At 58.2% G+C, this 18,773-nt stretch overlaps 1 protein-coding gene across 1 annotated transcript in view; it reads left to right on the top strand.

Annotated features, from left to right (window-relative positions):
* ASAP3 (ArfGAP with SH3 domain, ankyrin repeat and PH domain 3) overlaps positions 1-18,773 on the top strand; it is a 70,350-nt gene that overhangs the window by 29,626 nt on the left and 21,951 nt on the right. The window contains exons 4-11 of the mRNA XM_075908668.1: positions 295-369; positions 3,482-3,531; positions 4,609-4,735; positions 11,135-11,220; positions 13,226-13,301; positions 14,909-14,995; positions 16,016-16,125; positions 17,945-18,014. Coding sequence (XP_075764783.1) covers positions 295-369; positions 3,482-3,531; positions 4,609-4,735; positions 11,135-11,220; positions 13,226-13,301; positions 14,909-14,995; positions 16,016-16,125; positions 17,945-18,014 — 681 coding nt within the window. The remainder of the gene's footprint in view (positions 1-294; positions 370-3,481; positions 3,532-4,608; positions 4,736-11,134; positions 11,221-13,225; positions 13,302-14,908; positions 14,996-16,015; positions 16,126-17,944; positions 18,015-18,773) is intronic.

Genomic DNA, 18,773 nt, shown 5'->3' with positions numbered 1-18,773 from the left:
GCTCACAACCGTGGGTTTAGTAGGCCAATGCTCAAACCACTGAGTTATCATCATGCATCAACAGACCTCTACTGAGCTTGAGCACCACACCAGTTTTGTCTTCTTTGTTTACCAGGGGTTGCACTCTGCCCTGAATGTTCTTCAGCATAGGGGGCACCTAGTGGCTGATTAAGGTACTTCTAGTAAAGCAGTTGTCCCATGAAACCAATGCCTGGGTAGGCTGTGCAGTTTGGGGCAGAGAGGTCTGCACCAGCTGCTTTGTAAAATCAATCCTCGTGTTGCTGGGTTTTCCAGGTACAGAACCTGAACAACATCGTCTCCTTCCCCCTGGACAGCCTGCTGAAGGGGCAGCTGAAAGACGGCCGGCTGGTAAGCCCCCGCTCCGGTGGTGGGCACTTGATGTGGGAGGTATGCGATGGAAGGGGAGCGGAGGAAGAAAGGCTTCCACCCAGTTTGTGACCTTGCCTGGGGTGGACCCTTGTGTCTCCATCCCTTTGCCAGGAGTGGGTCCTTCCACCTACAGGGGGTTTCCTCCTTGATTGCGGCACCTCCTGCAAAGCCCAGGCTCATGCTCCTACCCAGGTGCTCTGCACGCGGGCAGCCTCCTCAGACCCGCAGGACGTGGGTCTCAGGAGATGTGCAGGAAGAAGAAGGGGAACCCCTGACCTTCCTTACCTCCCCATCCCCATGCTATGGCCTCTGCTGCGGTGGGGACAGGGACTGTGCTGAGCACCCCAGGATCTGTGCCCATGCTCATTCATTGCCAAAGGCTTTTCTTGTGTAGATGTGCACCGCCCTAGAAACACATGCCGCTGGCTGGGGGTGCTCTGCTAATCAGCTGGGCAGCATTTGGATCTCTCCTGGGTGGCTGCCCAAGTGTTCAGCAAGCGGATCGGAGCTGCTGGCTGAACCTCTCTTGTAGCGGCCTCACCCCCGCTGGAGGACAGGACGGGAGCCTGGGAGGGGCTGTTCTTTCCTAGCTACAGCTCCTAGCAGGCCCCAGTCTGCTAATGCCTGGGATAGAGGAGTCGCGTCTCCCTGTGCCTGGGAACCCGTCACAATCGGCCAGTCCTGCACTGGCCTGCGCCAGAGGGCAGCTCGGAGCTGCAGTCCCTGGGCAAGTTGTGCGTGTCCCTCGTGGCTGGGCAGGTGTGGGTGCCCCAAGGCCCAGTGCCTTGCACATCTGGGTCAAGGGGCGTGGCCTGAGAGGGCGGGGCTTTCTCCCTGGGGGTGCAGGGAGGGTCCAGGCAGCACTGTCCCTCAGGGGTGCAGGGCCTGGGACAACACCCCCCCCCATACTCGCTCCCCTGCCTCTCTCCCCACTCCATCTATTTCCCCCCAACCCCTCCCCCGAGCCACCCAGCCTCTGGGATTGCTGCAGGGGCTAAGGCTGGCAGCAGGGTCCTGTTCTCCCCCCACTCCCCCCCATGCACTCACCACTGCTGCAGCGAAGCAGAGTCGCCTGTCTGGGAGATGGCGGCAGGGGCCTGGCTGCTGCACTATTCTGCTTCCCGCCACGGGTGGGGCTGGGCCGGCCCCCTGCTGTCGGTGCCAGGCCCCTGGTAATTGCCCCAGCTGTCTGAACTGTCCTATGGCTCTGGGCCTAGGGAAAGGAACAGGGCTGGCAAAACAGGACCTGCTACTCCCTCCCCCATCCCTGGCTCTCTGGTCCCACCTCCTTGGCTCCTCCCCAGCTGTGCCCTGAGAGAACCGGCCAAATGGGTCCCTGTGGGCTGCAGCTCTTGGGTTTCCTGTTGCGTGCAAAGCTGGTTGTCCCTCTGCAAGACGCTTCCTCCCCTTCCCCGGATGCCTGGGTCCCTTCCGCAGGTCCCATCCCTCCCCGGTGGCTGATGAAAGTGTCTCCCTTTGCATAGCAGGGCTCGCGACGTGGCACCGGGAAGCCAATGTGCCTCTGCTGGGTGTCCCGGCTGTACCTGGTGGTGGGGCAGGGCTGGAGACCCCATCTTCTCCCCCCACCCCAGTTGGGAAAGGGGGCTAAGAACTCTACCATCTGATGGGTGTCTAGCAGAGGGGCTACCCCCAGCTCCATTCCCCTGGCCCAGGGGCTGTAGTGCTGCTTTGCCCGGAGAGCTGACTGTTCTCCCGGCATCCCTGGGAGGAGGGCGGAGTCGGGGGCAGATGAGAGTTTTGCGGGGCCCCCCCTTTGGAGAAAAAAACAGAAAAAAGGGGTCCCCCCCATGCCCACTCCTCCAGTAGCCCCACACTGATCATGTGAGCTACCCCCGTCCTCATCCCCTCTCCTAACACCTCCCTCTACACACCTGCCCTCTCTCTCCTCTGGTGCTGGTCCCTCTCCTGCAGGTGTCTGCCCTTCTGCTTCACCCCCAGAATCCCCTGGCACCTTCACCTTCCCTTACCCCTGCATCCTCCTGGTGCCTCCCCCTTCCCTCATTGCCCCTGCGCCCTTTGCCCTGTTTTTCCCTGATGCCCACCCCCTCACCACCCTCTGCCCCTGTGCCCTCACACATGCCTTGCTCCATCCCCACCTTCCTCATGCCCACCCCTCCTTTCAAGCCCTCCCCCCTTTAGCCCTCAATGCCCTTACGCTCTCCTCTCCCAGCATCACCCTGTCCCCCTTCCCACTGACACCTCCTCTCCTGCCCTTTTCCTCATTGTCTCCCCTTGGCCCCCTGGCATTTGTCTCTCCTCCCCTTTCTTCTCCTGACCTGCCCCCCTCCACTCAGCACAAGCCCCTTCCTCTGCCATCCACCTTCTGCCTTCCAGTGTGCAGGGCAGCCGCGACCCCGGCCCAGGCTCCAGGCCACGTGCCGAACCAAGTGGTGCAACGCTGGGCCGTGTGGTTTTGAAGTCCCGGGCCGTGACGCCACGCCCAGGCGTCTCCCCTCTCAGCTGTTGCACGGCGTTTCAGCACACCGCACATGCACTCCCTCGGCCCCACGTGGCCCGTACTGGCCAGCGCCGGGGAATTTTAAAAGTGCGGGGCTGCGGCGCCCCGCCACAATCCCCCGCCTCCTCCAGCAGCCGCCAGCTGGCCCTTCGGCTGACAGCCCACTGGGAAATTCCCGGTATCCTGCTTGGCCAATCCGGCCCTGGCGCTGGCGCGGGGCCTATTGAAGCGCGGGGCCCGGGACAGCCGCCCCGCTCGCCCTGCCCTATATTCGCCGCTGGGCGGAATCAGTGGGCTTGCTGGAAGCTGGAGCCGTTATGGCTGGCGTGGCCTGGCTTTGTGGCTGGGACGGATGCCTGGCTCCTCGCTAGATCCTGGGAGACAATTGTCTGTCACCCCTGTCTGTGCTCTAGCGAGGCTGGACTGAGGAAGGAAGCCGGCAGGCTGGGGCTTAGGGGAATGGCTGGGGCTGTGGATGGAGCTTAACCCAGGAAGAGCACAGCATGTCCACGTTGGCAGGAGGGGAGGGAGGCCCAGTTCCTCGCCAAGTAAAACGAGTCCCTGCCTTGCCCGCAGCGCTGCCCTCGCTGACTGCAGTTCTCCCTCCCGCAGGATTACAAGAAGCAGATTGAGAAGGCCTGGAAGGATTATGAGACCAAAGTGTAAGTCGCTCCATTGCCGCTGGCAGGAACAGGCTTATCCTCGAAACAACGGGGGTTTGTGTAGGGGCTGCAGCTCGGGAGCTGGCCAGGCCCCTGGCAGCAAAACGAGGTCACCGGGTCTCCTGACTGGCCAGGCTCCTGTGTGAGCTGCTAGTTACTGCCATCCGGGTGCTTGGGCCTGAAAGGAGACTGCAGCACAAGTGCTGGCTTGAGGCTCCTAGCAGGAGGCGCTGTGGAGAATGGTGCAGGAGTCCTTTGCTATCCCAGGTCCAGCCACTCCCAGCAGGAGGCGCTGTGGAGAATGGTGCAGGAGTCCTTTGCTATATTCCAGGTCCAGTTGCTCCCAGCAGGGGGCGCTGTGGTGCAGGAGTCCTTTGCTATATCCCAGGTCCAGTTGCTCCCAGCAGGGGGCGCTGTGGAGAATGGTGCAGGAGTCCTTTGCTCTATCCCAGGTCCAGTTGCTCCCAGCAGGGGGCGCTATGGTGCAGGAGCCCTTTGCAATCCCAGGTCCAGCCGTTCCCAGCAGGGGGCGCTGTGGACAATGGTGCTATGCCAGGTCCAGCTGCTTCCAGCAGGGGCCACGGTAGGAGATGAAGCAAGAAGGGCTTTGGGGAGCTACCTGCTATTTCAGTTCAGTTTGGAGGGTGCTGCAGGGGATGGGGCAGGAGACTGCAACACAACCCTTCCCTTCTCAGCTGGAGCTGAGGTTGGGCCAAGAGTGGGCGAGCGGGCTGCATGGTAAGTGTGCAGCAATGCCACTCCCCGTCTGGCTTAGCAGGAGTCCTGGCAGGAGACTGTGCTGGAGCACCAGAGATTGGTCAGTTCATGGCTCTCACTCCCAGATGAGGCACTGTAGAGAATGACCCTGCACCTTGGTGAGGGTCAGACTGGGCAGCCCTCGTGGTTCCTTCTCACCCCCTAGTTCTATGGTTAAGCTGCTCGCTGTGTGGGCGAGTTGGCTGGGGGGAGAGCTCCCAGTTCTGCATGTCCCCACGGATGTCTCCTGGTTGGGTCTTGCCAGCAGAACTAGGCAGTAATTCCAGACTTGGCTTGACGCTGGCCCTCCTGCCTCCCCAGAGCCAAGATGGAGAAGGAGAGGGAGCGAGCCCGGGCAGCGGGAGTCATCCAGGTGGAGCCGTCGCCAGCGGACATCGCCGAGGAGACGCAGAAAGAGCGCCGCATGTTCCAGCTGCAGATGTGCGAGGTGATGGCGCTTTCCGTGCCGGAGCAGCTGTGGGTGCTTTGATCTGGGGAAGGTACACTGAGGCGCTCTGCGCGCCCCGGCGCGTCTGATCGCTGCCTTGTCAGGAAGGGAAGGGTCATTTCAGAGGGAGTGTTGAGATGCCCTGATCACACACGGAGTTTGTGAATCCCAGTGTCCCAGTTCAGTGCCTTACCCAATGGTCCCTCTCTTTTTATATTTTAATCCATTGGTGGAATACATTTTGTTATGTGCACCGAGGCATGCGTGGATGAGCACCAGCAGTAGAAACACATGCTGCTGGCAGTTGGCACTGTGGGCGTTCTGCTAATCAGCTGGGTGGCACCTGAATCTCTGGGTGGCTGCCCCAGCTGTCTGCTTACAGGGAACGCTGACCTTATCCACTTGGCTCTCCTGCCTTAGCCCTCGCAGGCACTTTCACGCACAAGAGCCTAGTGAGCTGTAGAAAACAAAGCAGATGAAGGAGAAAATGGGCCGCCGGTTACTCTACCCACAGCCGGCCTTGCTCAGATACTTCAGGGACGGAGGTGACAGAAATATACCGAGGGATCAACTCCTGCCTGTTGGGGGGCGTGGAGCAACGGGGGGCGTAGGCCCGTCTCTCTTAGAGCCAGGGACACTGTCTGCGACAGCCCCTCCGCCCCCAGCGCACAGCCGGCCTGCAGCTCCTGTCTGCTGCCCCGGTGCCCTGAGGTGTAGCGGGGCAAGGCAAAATTTGCTCCACCCCAGCGCACGGCCCGGGAAGGGGGGAGCTTGAACTGCCTGGCCCCCGCACGCACTAACCCACTGGCGGCGATGATGGAGGAGGGTCGGGCAGGAGCGGGGAGGAGGCTCCAGCGGCTGGAGGAGGAGCAGGCGAGCTGAGGGATGACAGCGGGAGGGGAGTGGGACTAAATTGGTGCCCCCCTGGGGTGGTGCCTGGGGGCAACTGTCCCCCTCCCCTTGCTATGCCCCCGCCAGTGCCCGCCTTGCCTGTAGCCTGGCCGCTGGCTATCACTTGGGTCTGTCCCCAGGTTCCAGGGAGCGCTGGGAAAACTGGCCAGAGGCAGGCTTCCATCCTCCCTGTGCTGGGACCTCTCTCCACACACAGCCCATTGGCCTCAGTGCTGGAGCCACAGGCTAGCGAGCCTCACGGCTTCCCGTGGGGCCTGCCCGTCCCGGTACCCTGCTGTGTCTGCCGGCTCTCAGCTCCAAGGGTCAGGGTCGGCAGCAGGGGAGGGAGGCTTTGTGCTGGGCCCAGTCTCTCCGACACTCAGAACTTCCTCCTGCTGCCCCCAGTGCGAGGAATCGGCTTTGACCGTACGCTCTTCAATACCTCCGGTGTGTGGCTGGCGCAGGGTTGGGGAATCTAAGGCTGGATCCAGCCCCCGAAGCTTGGGGCTCCCTCCCAGCATTGGGGAGACAGCTGGTACCCTAGCCCCCCCCTCCGGGAGGTGGAGCCCACAGAATCTGCTAGCCTGGGCCCCCAAAGGCTGCGGTGTGAGGAAAATGTGAGGAGCGTCTTTCTCCGCCGTCGGGGCCCAAGGCAGAGAGGGGGTTTGGGGTTTTGCTTCTCACTTGTGTCCCGCCCCCGACTGATTTTTCTGTGGGGCAGCGGCCTTGGCCCGAAAAAGGTTCCCCAGCCCTGGGCTGGAGCGTGAATGCAGCCTCTTGCTCTGGGGGCCGAGTGCTGGCCCAGCTTGACTTCCTCCCGTTGCTTTTACCTTGTGAAGCCCAGTGCAAACCGCAAGGGGCCCCGTTTGCTTTGTTCTTCAGCAGGGCCAGTTTAGCGGGGGAGAGGGGAGAAAAATATCTCGCTGGGGCCAGCCCCAGCCCTGATCTCCAGGCCAGGACTCTCTGGGAAGGTGTTCTGCACAGCAATAGCCGCCGGGCTGTGCCAGTGGTTCCCACGATGGTGCGGAGCGAGTCAGTGCTGCTAACGACTCACCTGCCGTCTCCGGGGCCGCTTGCACAGACGGAGGCCGGATCTGTGCTCACACTTGCGAAGCAGGAACGGCGGCAGGTCTGTCACTTGCGTGTCCCAGCCAGTCTGAGAGAGAATCCGGAAACTTGGGGGCGGGGTGTGTGTAGGGAAGATTCCTGCTTCAGCTGGGGTAGAAGAGCCCGGGGAAATCCCCGGAGCGAGCTACGAAGCCAGGAGGATTTAGCCTTGTGCAATAACACTGGGCACATCGGCTTTGCCTTTCATCTGTGCTAGAAGCTCTTTGCAAACAGGAGTGAGTCAAGCCTCAAACCGGACCCGCCAGCTAGGCACCCACACATCCCCATCTAACAGCTGAGCAAACCAGCGGGCGGCAGAACCCAGGAATCCTGCTGCCTGGACCCCTGCTTTAACTACTAGTCAGTGCTGCCCTCCTGGAAACAAGAAAGGAACCCAGGAGTCTGGGCTTCCCCCTCCCTGCTCCAACCACTGGAGCCGCTCGGCCTCCCATCCCGCCTCTGTCTACTAGACACACCCTCCCGGAGCCCAGGTGTGAGCCCAGGCCGTAAGGCTGTCCATGTGTAGTCTAGGCTTATTGCTGAATCTTGTCGACTGCAAGATCTCCCCTTGCTGCGTCTGCATCCCACAGAGCAGCCTCTGTCTGCCACCAGCCTGGGCCTGCCTTGGGCAGAGGGTGCTTCACGGCAGCAGCCCCTGTCTGGGGCGGGGCCCAGCCTCCCTCGGACTGAAGCTGCTCTGCATCCCATGGAGCTCAGACCCCCCCACGGACAGGGGCTGCTGCTGCCTCTGTATCTGAGCCGGCGGCTGGTCTGCCGCCCGCTGCTGCCTCCGATACAGAGGCAGCAGTGCAGGGTGGTGGGGGGCTCCCCAGGAGAGGGGCCAGGAGCGCAGACAGCCGGCCCGCCCCGCCGACTATTAACCAGTCGTGTCCCGGCTAAGATTTCACACGGGTACACGACTGTTCAAGCACACGCTCTCTGACATCCCCGTGTGACGCACGTTGCAGGAACACGTCCACGGTGAGCATGTGCGGGGAGGGCAGCGTCGGCTGGGGGATCCCGCGAGCGGCTCGTGGGGGCGAGGGGAGGGAGGGTTAAGAGCCGTGAAAGGGCAGCAGCTTTCCTCCCTTGTTGTGGTTTTGGGCTCCGTGGCAGGGCTGGAGCTCTGGGGGTGAGCCAGGGACTGAGTCATCCCTTTGAATAGCTGCACTGTTGAGTAAATACCAGCACATGGAAACGCTCCGTGTTGGTGGTGCCGCGGGAGGGAGGGGCTTTGTCCCAGGGGCTGCAGTGGAAGAAGAGATGTCTGTGCAGTATCTAGTGGCCCCCCAGGGCTGCGCTCCCCCTGTACCTGCTGTGCCACGTTAGGGCTATTGGATTTCACCCTGGGCTCAGTGCCCGGCTCTGTGTCCCTCTCAGCCTTGTCATTCAGTCTAACTCGTACCTTTGCAAGCAGCAGAACCCACACGCAGTCCAAAGACTCCCCATTGCTGGTTAGCTGTACGGGGTCTGTGACACACAGCTAGGCAGTTCCTGTTCCAGTGATCCACTGTGTGTGTGGCTTTTCTAGCCAGTGATTTCTAAGGCATAGCAGCTCAATGTTTCTGGGTTGACGCCCTGTTGGCTCTGGGGGAGGACTGAGAGAGCTGCGCCAGGATTCGTGGAACGGTTACATGTATCCTAGAATACTGAGGCTCCGGGGTCCCTTCCAGTCCATCAAGTCCAGTCCCCTGCCCCCATACAGCCAACAGCAGGCAGGGCCCAAGTCATATGCCTCCAGCCACGATCCTTCCTGCCTTTGGCACGTGCCCTAGCATGGGGACAGGGGAAATCTCACATGCCCATTGCTGCATCCTCCCCGCCCCCCCCAACCCGGGCTAGGGATGTGAAGGACTTGTCGAGTATCCAATAAGCAAATGCTTATCAGATAGTCAACAGGCTAGTCGACTAGTCACTTCCCACCCCCACCCTCCTTGCTGCCTCTGTCAGAAAGAGGCAGCAAGGTGGGAGAAAACGGCAGCACCGCATGGAGCATGGGGCCAGACCTTGAGCTCCACGCAGCGCTGCCTCTTTGAAGCGCTGCGTGAAGCCCAGGGCCAGCTGGGGTGTCCCCAGGCTCCCTGCGGCATTTCAAAGTGGCAGCGCCGCATGCAGCCCGGGGTCAGCGGTGGAGTCCCCAGCTGATCCCAGGCTCCACTTGGCGCTGCCTCTTTGAAACGCCGCAAGGAGCCTGACGCCGGACTACCTGTGGCGTTTCAAAGCAGCAGCGCTGCTCGGAGCCCGGGGGTAGCAGGGGAGTCCCCAGCTGATCCTGGCCTCCATATGGCGCTTTCGCCTTTAAAGTGTAGCAACAGCCCTGGGGCTGTTTTTAACTTCAAAGGCAGAGGTGCCCTATGGACCAGTCAGTTACTCGCAATTTAACATCCCTGCTCTAGGCCTGTCCTGGGGGGTGATCAGCTCCAGGCCACTTGGTGGTCCCTGATCTGCTGTTTGTGTCCAGTGCCTGCTCTGACAGCAGTCGCCTCATGCCCAGGCTCCTGCTCCCGTCAAAGAATTCATTGAACACCACGAGGCTGGGAAGTATCATTTCTGCTTGTGAATGGGGAAACTGAGGCATAGAGAGGCCCAAGGTCTCCCAAAAAGTTAGTGGCAGAGCCAAGAACGGACCCCAGGAGTCTTTAACCCCCAGAGATGCCAATCCCTTCTCAGGGCCAGAAATAGAGTCCAGGAGTCCCAGTTGCCTCTTGACGGCTCAACAGCAGTACCTCCCGTGCAAGCTTCAGCTCCCCTTCCCCCCTCGCAAAGGCTCGACATTGCTCTGCCTTGGCCTGTTCCTCCAGCCCTCCATGCCCCCTTTCCTGGGCTCGCAACACATTTCTCCGGCTGTGCTACTGGCAAAGGAAAAATAAAAATCCCCCCCCCCCCCCCCCCGCCCCGACTGCAATGCAGCCAGCTGGGAGCCGTTACAAAAAGAGAACCCAGCTCCTCCGGCAGCACTTTCCCCCCTGGCCTCCTCATGCTGCCTGCCTCTAAAATACACAGATATAGGCTCCTCTTAATGAGAGTCACATTAACCCCTTTGCTGCTGCTGCCTTGCTGTCCAGGTCCAGGAGCCAAGCAGCACTGCGCTCCTTAGAAAAAGGCCAGCGAACCCGAGAGATCGGCTGCCTTCAAAAAAGGATTGAACATTTACATGGACAATGAGACCACCCAGAGTGTGCTAAGGATTTAAATCCTCATGCTTCAGAGCACAGGCCAACTCTGAACTCATCAGGGTCAGGAAGAAACCTCCCCTGAAGGGCAAGTCATTCCTGGTCTTCAGGGTTTCTTGCTCCTTCTTTTGATGCTGCTGGTGCCTCCTGATGGAGACAGGATATTGGGTTAAATGGAGCCTGGTCTGAACCGTTGGGGCAGTTCCTATGAGAAAATTAAAATGTCAGAACTTTCCCATCTGCCCGGTTCAGCAAGCCACTGACACTGCGTTGGCTGTAATGGGGACAAAATGGGATTGTGCTTTCTGCTTTGCTTTTTTGCATGAAGATCTAAAAGTTCTTTTTTTTTTTTTTTTCAACTTAACACACACACTTGCGTGTTTTATGTGAGGTTCTGTGGATAACTGAAGAGCTATTAGGTTAATGCCATTGCAGATGCTACACAAGTAAAGCCTAATTAATTGAGAGGAGAGTGGTATTTTTCTTTGACCGGGTTTTAAACAGGTATTGGTTTTGGTTAATGCTGTATTTAACTCAAAACTTAACTCACAGTTGGGGGGAAAACTGTCTTTGTTAAAAAACAACAGACCCAGTCCTTGACCGTTAGGTGCAGAGAGAGCTCCTAATCCCCGTCCTTGGGTTTTCCCAGGGAAAGCTCTGGCACATGAGTGGAGGCGAGCCGTAAGAGAGAGAGAGGTTATAACTAGACCTGCTAAAATTGAGTTAAATGTGTTAATGCTGCATTGGGAAAAATACTCCTGTGCTGGCTGGGCTTATTTCACCCGTGTTAGCGAAACACAACCCATTTTTGTGGCTGTGACCAGGCTTTAGAGGCAGCTGTAGCCGAGTCCCCCTGAACTGCTCTGTAAAATTATTGTGACCGCATTCGCTGTGCCACTGCATGAGAAAGCGATCCAGCTGGGCAAAGCCCAGTTTAACCGGCCACTCTTTCATCTGGTCCTCAGAGAGTTTCCAGCAGAGATGGGACCTGGCGCAAACCGCTCTAGACCTGGGGGTAAGTTCACATGCACATCTGGATTTGCAGCCCATGTGCATCTAGAGGCATTTCCAGACCTGAATCTGATCACTAAAGAACTGGCCGTACGGCAACACGAAGGCTTGGACTTCTGAAAAGTCTGGCCTCTTCCAGTCCTTTCCTCTGAGCCAGTCCAACGTTTGAGTCCCCCCTCAACGACATCCTAACTCGGTGTTTCTCCTCCTTCTCTAGTATCTGCTGAAAGCGAACGAGAGTCAGATGAAGCAAGGTCCAGACTTCCTGCAGAGCCTGATCAAGTTTTTCCATGCACAGCATAAGTAGGTACCGCCCCACGCAGCACATCCTGTGAGCTGGCGATGTCACTTCCTGGAGAAGAACTCTAGACTTGCCACCTCGCCCGCATTTGCTTTAATTCCCAGTAGCTCTCAGGTTGGCCAGAGAGCATTAAGTCTGCATGGAGTTCAGCAGCCCCATGCCAGCCACGTTCCATGTTTGCTGAGTATGAAAGATGTTAAGCTCACGTGCTTAAGGGCTGCAGAAAAGGGCACTTTACCGACCAGGAGTCCAGTGAGTGGTTAGGGTTTTGTGTGATTAGATCATTACTAAAGCAACCCCTCGCCATGGAGAGAAATTACCCTAGTAGCAATTACTGTGTCATATTTTATTACTAGAAAATTTACCCGGTGTTGCTTGGGTCCTTAACTTTTGTTTTTTGAAAAATAAACTGAAAAGGCCCACGCTTCATTTCCATCATTGCTCTGGGGTGGGGCTGGGGAGGAGGGGTTCAGTACGCAGGTGGCCCTGGGGAGAGAGAGGACCCCCCCCCCCAAGCACTCGCACTGCAGCATGTGAGACATGCCTCTCCAGGTCTGCTGCAGGTCCAGTGGGCACAGCCTGGGGAGGGGTGCACGTCCCCTGACTGGGGCAGGTCCAGATTAGTTATTTTATTTAGTTATTTAAAACATTTTTACTCCTCCTCTCTACTTTAAAAATATTCGAGGTGGCTTACCACATGTTTTAAAACCGAATAAATAAATATCTATAAAGTAAAATGCAGGACCCCAAAGGCCGGGGGGGGAAGGGGGGACATACAACCTGCTAAAACACCTCAAGAGGAGGAACACACACACACACACACCCCACAACTGGGGGCCACGGAGGGACCACCTGTCCCTGGCAGCAGCAGCTATGGGTGAGCTCCAGGTTGGTGCTGTGGGAGGTGCCCCCTCCTGTGGCCCCATCATAGAGCAGATACAGCCCAATCCCATTCCTGGCACATCCCATTTTCCTGGCACAAGCAAACCCTTACGTTACTTGAAGTTGTGATAAGAGGAAGCTGTATACTGAATTTGGTGGTCCTAGCTCTGACTGTGTAGGAGGAGTCCTTGGCCAGACAGGCAAACTCTCTCTCAGATCTATAGTAGATTAAGTGTTTTACATCTAGGGGAACTGAGGTGTAGTGAGTGACCACAAGTCGTTCAGACACAGAGCTAGGAGTAGACTCCAGAGCAGCTGGCCTCTAGATGGTGCCCCAAGGTCTAGTGGAGGCTGCTTCAGAACAACAGAGGAGACAAGCCTGCATCATCAAACTTGCATCCAGGCTGGGATTTCAAACAGCCCTATGTCTGGAAGCGTTCAGATCTGGGCCAGAGTCTGGACCGCGGTGGGGCCGCTCCAGAATTATTTGGTGTTTGATCCTATACGTTTTGCAGTGGGATGAAGCCCTGAACGATTAGAGGTGAGAGGTTCAGCCTCAGCCCCAAGCCCGTCCCACCCTTCGGAGCTGGTGATCTACTTCAGGGGAGCACTCTGACCTGCCCAGTGGCCCATTCTGCCCCCGGAAGCACGTGGGCCGCATCACAAGCTGGTACCCCTGCTGCTTTAAGCACAGGGTCTAGAGCAGTGTTTCCCAATTGATGCTCTGGAACCTCCCGCCCCCTCTTAAAGAGACAGTCTATTTTTCTGGTTTTTTTTTTTTTTGACAAATTTTAGCTGGCAACCCTTGGGATTCCTTGAAATTCTTTTAAGCTGAAAAGGGTTCCGTGGGCAAATAAAATTGGGAAACACTGGTGTAGAGGCACAACGTGAGTGTGGCCTCTGGAGTTGGAGGTGGGATCAGCGTTCTAAGCCCCCTCCCCTCCACATCATCCGGCCGTGTGGCTGTGGCTCTTCGGGAGCCCTGGTGTGGCCCTGGCACTCTTGGCGTGTGCTGGCTGAGAGGCCCAGCGTGGCAGGAACTCCGAGGTGTTGACAGTAGCTTTTGGGAGCTGGTGGTGAAGGACCTGGCCTCGTGTGATCACCGTTTTTCTCTCTTGCTCTCAGTTTCTTCCAAGATGGCTGGAAGGCTGCTCAGAATCTCTACCCTTTCATTGAGAAGCTCTCCGCCTCCTTACAAGTAGTAAGTGTGCTCAGCCAAGTGCTGCAGATGCTCAGCGCTTCTCTGGACTGTAAGCGAGTAGTCGAATCAGGTTTTCCCACGCCCCCTTGCTGCCTCTGTATGAGAAGCAGCAAGGGGCGGGGGAACAGAAGCTGGTGCTGGGGGGAGCTGGCTTAAAAGGCGTTTCCCCCCCCCCCCAGCACTGTCTCCATGGTGCAGCCTGCCCCCACCCACCTCTATCAGAGGCAGCAAGGGGGGATGGGGAGGCTGCTCTGCTCAGAGCAGGCCCAGACTTGTTGCGGGCAAAGGCTGCTCTGGCAGCAGCCCCTGTCCATAGGGGTCCCCGCGAGGAGCTGGGCCCCCCACAGACAGAGCCTGCTGCCGAAGCAGCCCCTGCTCATGGCAGCCAGCCCAGGCCGCCACAAACGGGCTGCCGGACCCGGTGCAAGCCAGGATGGAGCAGTCCCGGTTTGTGCTGATCCAGGACACTGCGCCTCTGGATTTTAAATGTGGCAAGAGCCTATTGGCTCTTACTACATTTTAAATGCAGAGCTGCAGTAGTCCAGAGCCGGCACGAGCCGGGATTGCTCGGTTCCAGCTCCAGCCAGCTCCCACCGCGGCTCTGCGGAGGGCCCCCTTATTGACTAATCATGTAGTCGATACAAATTGTATCGAGTACACGAGTAGCCAGAGAATCGCAATGTAACATCCTTATTCTGGACCAGGCCAGTTAGTTAGATCCCTTGGTGGGGAGCAATGAGCTTTCAGGAGAGAACATACCGGGGTTCGGCTGCCTTCTCCAAGAGGTGCTGCAGGAGGGAGGGGGGTTGTGACTGTCCAGTGCAGGGTGGCCCACACATTCCGGGCAAAGAGCCAAGATAGCAGTGGATCCAGTGCGAAGAGCTGGGGCAAAGTTGTTGAGGGGAAAAAAAAAAAGGACTGCCCCTTTAAGAAAATGCGTTTAGAGGCTTTTTGACAAGATGAGGCTCCCACTGGCCACCACCACCTTTGATACTCCATTTTTAATGGCCGCTCCAGACAGCTCCCCTACCCCGGTGAGCACAGGGGGGCCGGAGGAGAAGGCCGTTTTCAGGGGCGCATGTGCGGCTTTACGAGCTGCTGGGTGGGAGCTTCATGATCCGCACCCTGAGGGTGGGGAAGAGCCATGGGTTGGCCACGGCTGGTCTAGCGAGCCTGACTTAGCCCCTAGGAAAGCGGGAGGAAGCAGTAGTGAGAACACCTTGCTGGCAGGGGTCCTGTGCTGTGCGTGCACAATCCTGCCGGAGCAATGCAGGGGGAATTTTCAGTGCTTCAAATGAAGGTGCTACCATAGCAGAAACCAGCTGATTTTTTGAATAGCAGAAAATCAGATCTCTCCGATCTACTGTATGCCTGGACGTGTGTCCATGGACAAGTGGCTAAGCGAGAACCTACCCTGCCGCTGGCCCATGTTGGAGAAGAGATACCGGGCTAGATGGACCCTTGGTCTGATCCAGCCTGGCCGTTCCTATGTTCCTGCCTTAGTTTAGCTAGACGGCCACCTCCCCCACTCTCTGCTCCCCCCCACCCCGGTAGAGGGCGGGTGATGGGATGGTCACATGAATGTCTGCTCCTGCTTCTCTTGTCAGCTGCATCAGGCCCAGGAGGAGGAGGTGAAGGAGCTCACTCAGATCCGGGACTCCCTCCGAGGCATCCTGCAGCTGGAGAACAAAGAGGTGAGGCTCCTGGCCTGTCCTCCCATGGCGCCTGGCCGTGAAGGGGCCTAGCACAGCCTGGGGTGTAACCAGCAGAGTCAGAGCATCCCACCTTGGATTTCCCACTGAGAGACGCAGGCCTGTTCCCCTTCGACTTCCCCAGGGTGGCCAGGAGCAAGCAGAGCTGCGGCCAGTAGCCTCCCCAGGAATTGAAATTGGGGGGGGGGGTTCGAATTTACAGGAGGGGGTGTCGGGGCCGACGAGGGGTGAGACCGTGAGGGTGAAGGTGGGCTGTATGGCACCATAGTTCACAAAACTGGGGGGTGTTGGGGAAATTCAGGGAGGGTATACGCCCCCATGGGGGAGGGGATAGGGAAATCCCTGGCTGCGGCAGGTGGGTAGATAGGAGAACAGGAATGGCTCCAACGCCCATTGAAATCAACGGAAGGGCTCGGCCTTCCAGGGCAGCAGAGACAAGCAGAGCTTAGCCACTGGCAGAGAAGTGGTGGCTGGAGCCAAGGGAGATGGTGGGGTGCACCCAAGGGGGCAGGACAGGAGGGAGGCCGAGGGCTCAGCATGGAGACTGCATTGATGCCACGGGGGAGGAGAGTATCCAGGCCTGGGAGCAGGTTTGTTCACTAGCCACCCGGGGGGTGTCACAGCAGTGTTACGAAAGGGTCGGGACTGGCCTGCCAGCAGTCAGAGGATGGGTGAGGCCGGCCAGAAGGTAAGGCAAGTGTCCATGAGGTCACCGGAAGGGCGGTGGGAAAGAAGTTGGCTAGCAAGGAGAAGACCCAGGAAGTCAGGATGGTGAGTGGCGGCTGGAGTTCCAGGGGATTCTCCAGGTGGCCATGATAAAGCTGGAGGGCGTTTGGGGGTGCTGAGGACAACATAAGGAGGATTTGGGCTCTTCCCTGCTGGCCCCGTCCTGCAGGATCAGGCCTTGGGAGGGCAAGAGGGCGGCAACGCTGCAAAGAAACCGACCCTGAGGCCTGCGCTCTGAATATTTATTTATTTTACTTCTGTCCTCGGTGAGTCCAGGAAAACCTGCACAGGAAGAACTCTGGCAGCGGCTACAGCATCCACCAGCACCAAGGGAACAAGCAGTACGGGACGGAGAAGTCAGGTTTTCTGTCCAAGAAAAGCGACGGGTGCGTAGGAGCTGGCTCCGGTTTCAGACGGAGTCTTCCTGTGCTCAGAGCTAGCTGATGGCCATGGGAAGGCTGTAGGCTGTAGGACGGGGCTGTTGAAGGGATGCAGGAAGGATCAGGGGCTGGTTCTGTGTGGGCCATGCAGATGATCAGACTTGGAAGGGCCTAATGGGTCTTTCTGGCTTTTAAATATCCGAGTCCTGGAAAGCCCTTGTGTCTTTGCCCTGTTCCTGCCCTGTCACCCTGGGAAATTCACACTCCACCCCGAGGATACGCCTTCCCCCCCCCCCCGCAGCGAGGAGCATTCCCAGGTCAAGTGGATGCAAACCCACAAGCTCTGCTCGAGAAGCGTGGCCGCAGAGAGGTAGGTGGCGGCGAGGGCTGGCTACCCAAGCTGCCCGTCGTCATAGCCACTCTGTTCGTCTGCCCCACCCGAATTCGAAAGGATGCCTGCCAGCTGCTGGGTGGAAATTCCATTGACTAGTCCAGTGGTTCCCAAACTTTTTGATACTGGGGACCAGTAAAACCATTCACAAGCTTTTGGAGGACTGGTAATATTTACTTGCATATTAATTAAGCAAATGATGAATATGCAAATAAATCCTGTCGCTGGCCTTACCTGTCTGGCAGGTTGTTCCCCCCCCTTCGCCCCAATCCTGGCCGCTTTATCGGCCAGTGCCAGCTCCCCTGGCTGCGTCCGGTGCTGGGTGTTCTGTGTTGGTGCGCACGGTACCCGGCCTTCTCCCTGGGTCCTAGTGCCCGCCGGATCTAGCCCCACTGCCCGGGAGCATATCCGGCAGAGACGCCACGGTGGCGGGCTCTCTCCCAAGAGGGCCGTGCCGCTGCACTTGGCAGTGCAGGGTGCTGCTATCCCGTCACACAAATGAATAGGATTGTGCTCAATGATCTTTTTTAAGGACCAGTATTTTTTTTCTAAGGACCGATACCGGGCCACGGACCACACTTTGGGAAACGCTGGACTAGTCGATTACTTGATTAAATGCAATCTAGTGGATGGACCTGTAGCTGGGATCCTTTGGGATGACTTGGGGAAAACCAGAACGAGGGGGTTGGCTGGCTCGTGGGCTAAGATATGCAGCCTGGACCAGGACTCCGAGCTGGGTTACTACCAGACCAGAAGTCCTCCCTCTGTTGCCAGCTGATGTCGATTCAAAGTCAGGTTGGAGATGATTTGGTGGCATCAGTTCATTTCTTACACTGGAGCGTGGATGCCTCCGTCCCATGCAAGCCCTGTCCAAGCCTGGCACTAATTGCTACCCGCGTAGGGAGCATCCGCAGAGAGGCCAGTGCCTGATGGAGAGGAATTTGTCCCAAGATGTCCTATTAGGGCAGGACTGGGGCTGGGTGGTACAGTCGCCTACGCTGCAAGCATCTCTCCTGGACTTCAGTTTCCATGGTTACCAGCCTGGCACCAAATTCGCTGTGAAAAGGGAAGGCCGGTTCTATGGCCGCAGCAGGCTGCTTTCTCTGGCGAGAAGGAAGGGTCTAAGCTGTGTTCGTGGGCCAACAGCTGGTGCAAGGAATGCCTCCGGCAGTTGGGGGCACCTGCAGGGATTGAGGGAAGGGAGGAGGCACTCGGAGCAAAAGGAGAAGGCTGAGGCAGCCGGGGCAGTTGAGCTGGGCTCAGAGGGTATTTTCCATCCTGGGAGCTAAAGGAAGCACAACGCTCACTCAGCGAACGATGCTCCCCAGTAAAGCACGTCCCCGAGAGCGGGTGATGGGCGTCCTCGTGGTGGGGGGAGGAGCTGGTTATCAGGCACTCGGTGGCCCCTCATTCCCTTTTCTCTGCCTGACCTAGAATCCGCAAAGTGTGGCAGAAGAGGAAGTGCGGTGTGAAGTACGGCTGCCTCACCATCTCCCACAGCACGGTAAGGCCAAGTGCCGGGCGCCGGCTCCTGGGCGGGCCTGGGGTTCTGCCCCCCACAGCCCGCGCCTCACAAAGGAGCTTGTGGTACTGGGGGAAACCTTTTAGCTGAAGGATCAGGCTGCACCTTTCGTGCCATGGTCCTCACGCGTGTCTGAGCAGGGACGTTTACAAAAGTAAACACTTGCGAATGTGTGTCTGATTTTTTTCAGTGTTACCTGTTTACACATGGGGGGGCACCAGCCCCTGCCTCCCCCCCCACCCTCCCTACTGCTGCGCAAGGATGGGGGATACACGCAGGAAGCTGGCTTCCCACATGTACTGCCTGCCCTCCCACCCTCCGCTCTCCTGCCTCTCTATCAGAGGGGAGGGTAGGAGGGCAGGTGGTACACACACAAAGCCAGCTCCCTGCGTGTGACCCCCCACCGGGACCCGATGCTGCTTCTTGAGGGAGGCAGCAAGAGGAGGGGGCAGACAGCAATGTCGGGTGAGGGCTCCACGGGAGGCAGCAATGGGGGAAGGGTGCGTGTAGTCTTTGGGATTAGCTGACAAGCCCAGGGTTATCGGTTAATCGTGTAAATGACGACACGCTAAGATCCTGAGTGGGAAGGGGCACTGTCTGCTTGTCATCTCAAAGCACAGTACAGACCTGTGCAAAGGTCGACTGGCTTTTTTCCCCCCTGGAATCCATCTGATCCCTGAATCTGTGCGTCCTCCAAATGCATGTTCAGAACTCTGCCCATGTTTGCTTGGGACTCCGGTG

The sequence above is a fragment of the Pelodiscus sinensis genome, chromosome 25, assembly GCF_049634645.1.
Source record: "Pelodiscus sinensis isolate JC-2024 chromosome 25, ASM4963464v1, whole genome shotgun sequence".
In the NCBI taxonomy this organism is placed as follows: domain Eukaryota; kingdom Metazoa; phylum Chordata; order Testudines; family Trionychidae; genus Pelodiscus; species Pelodiscus sinensis.
Note: the sequence above shows the minus strand (reverse complement) of the source record. Positions and strands in the feature narration are given on the sequence as shown.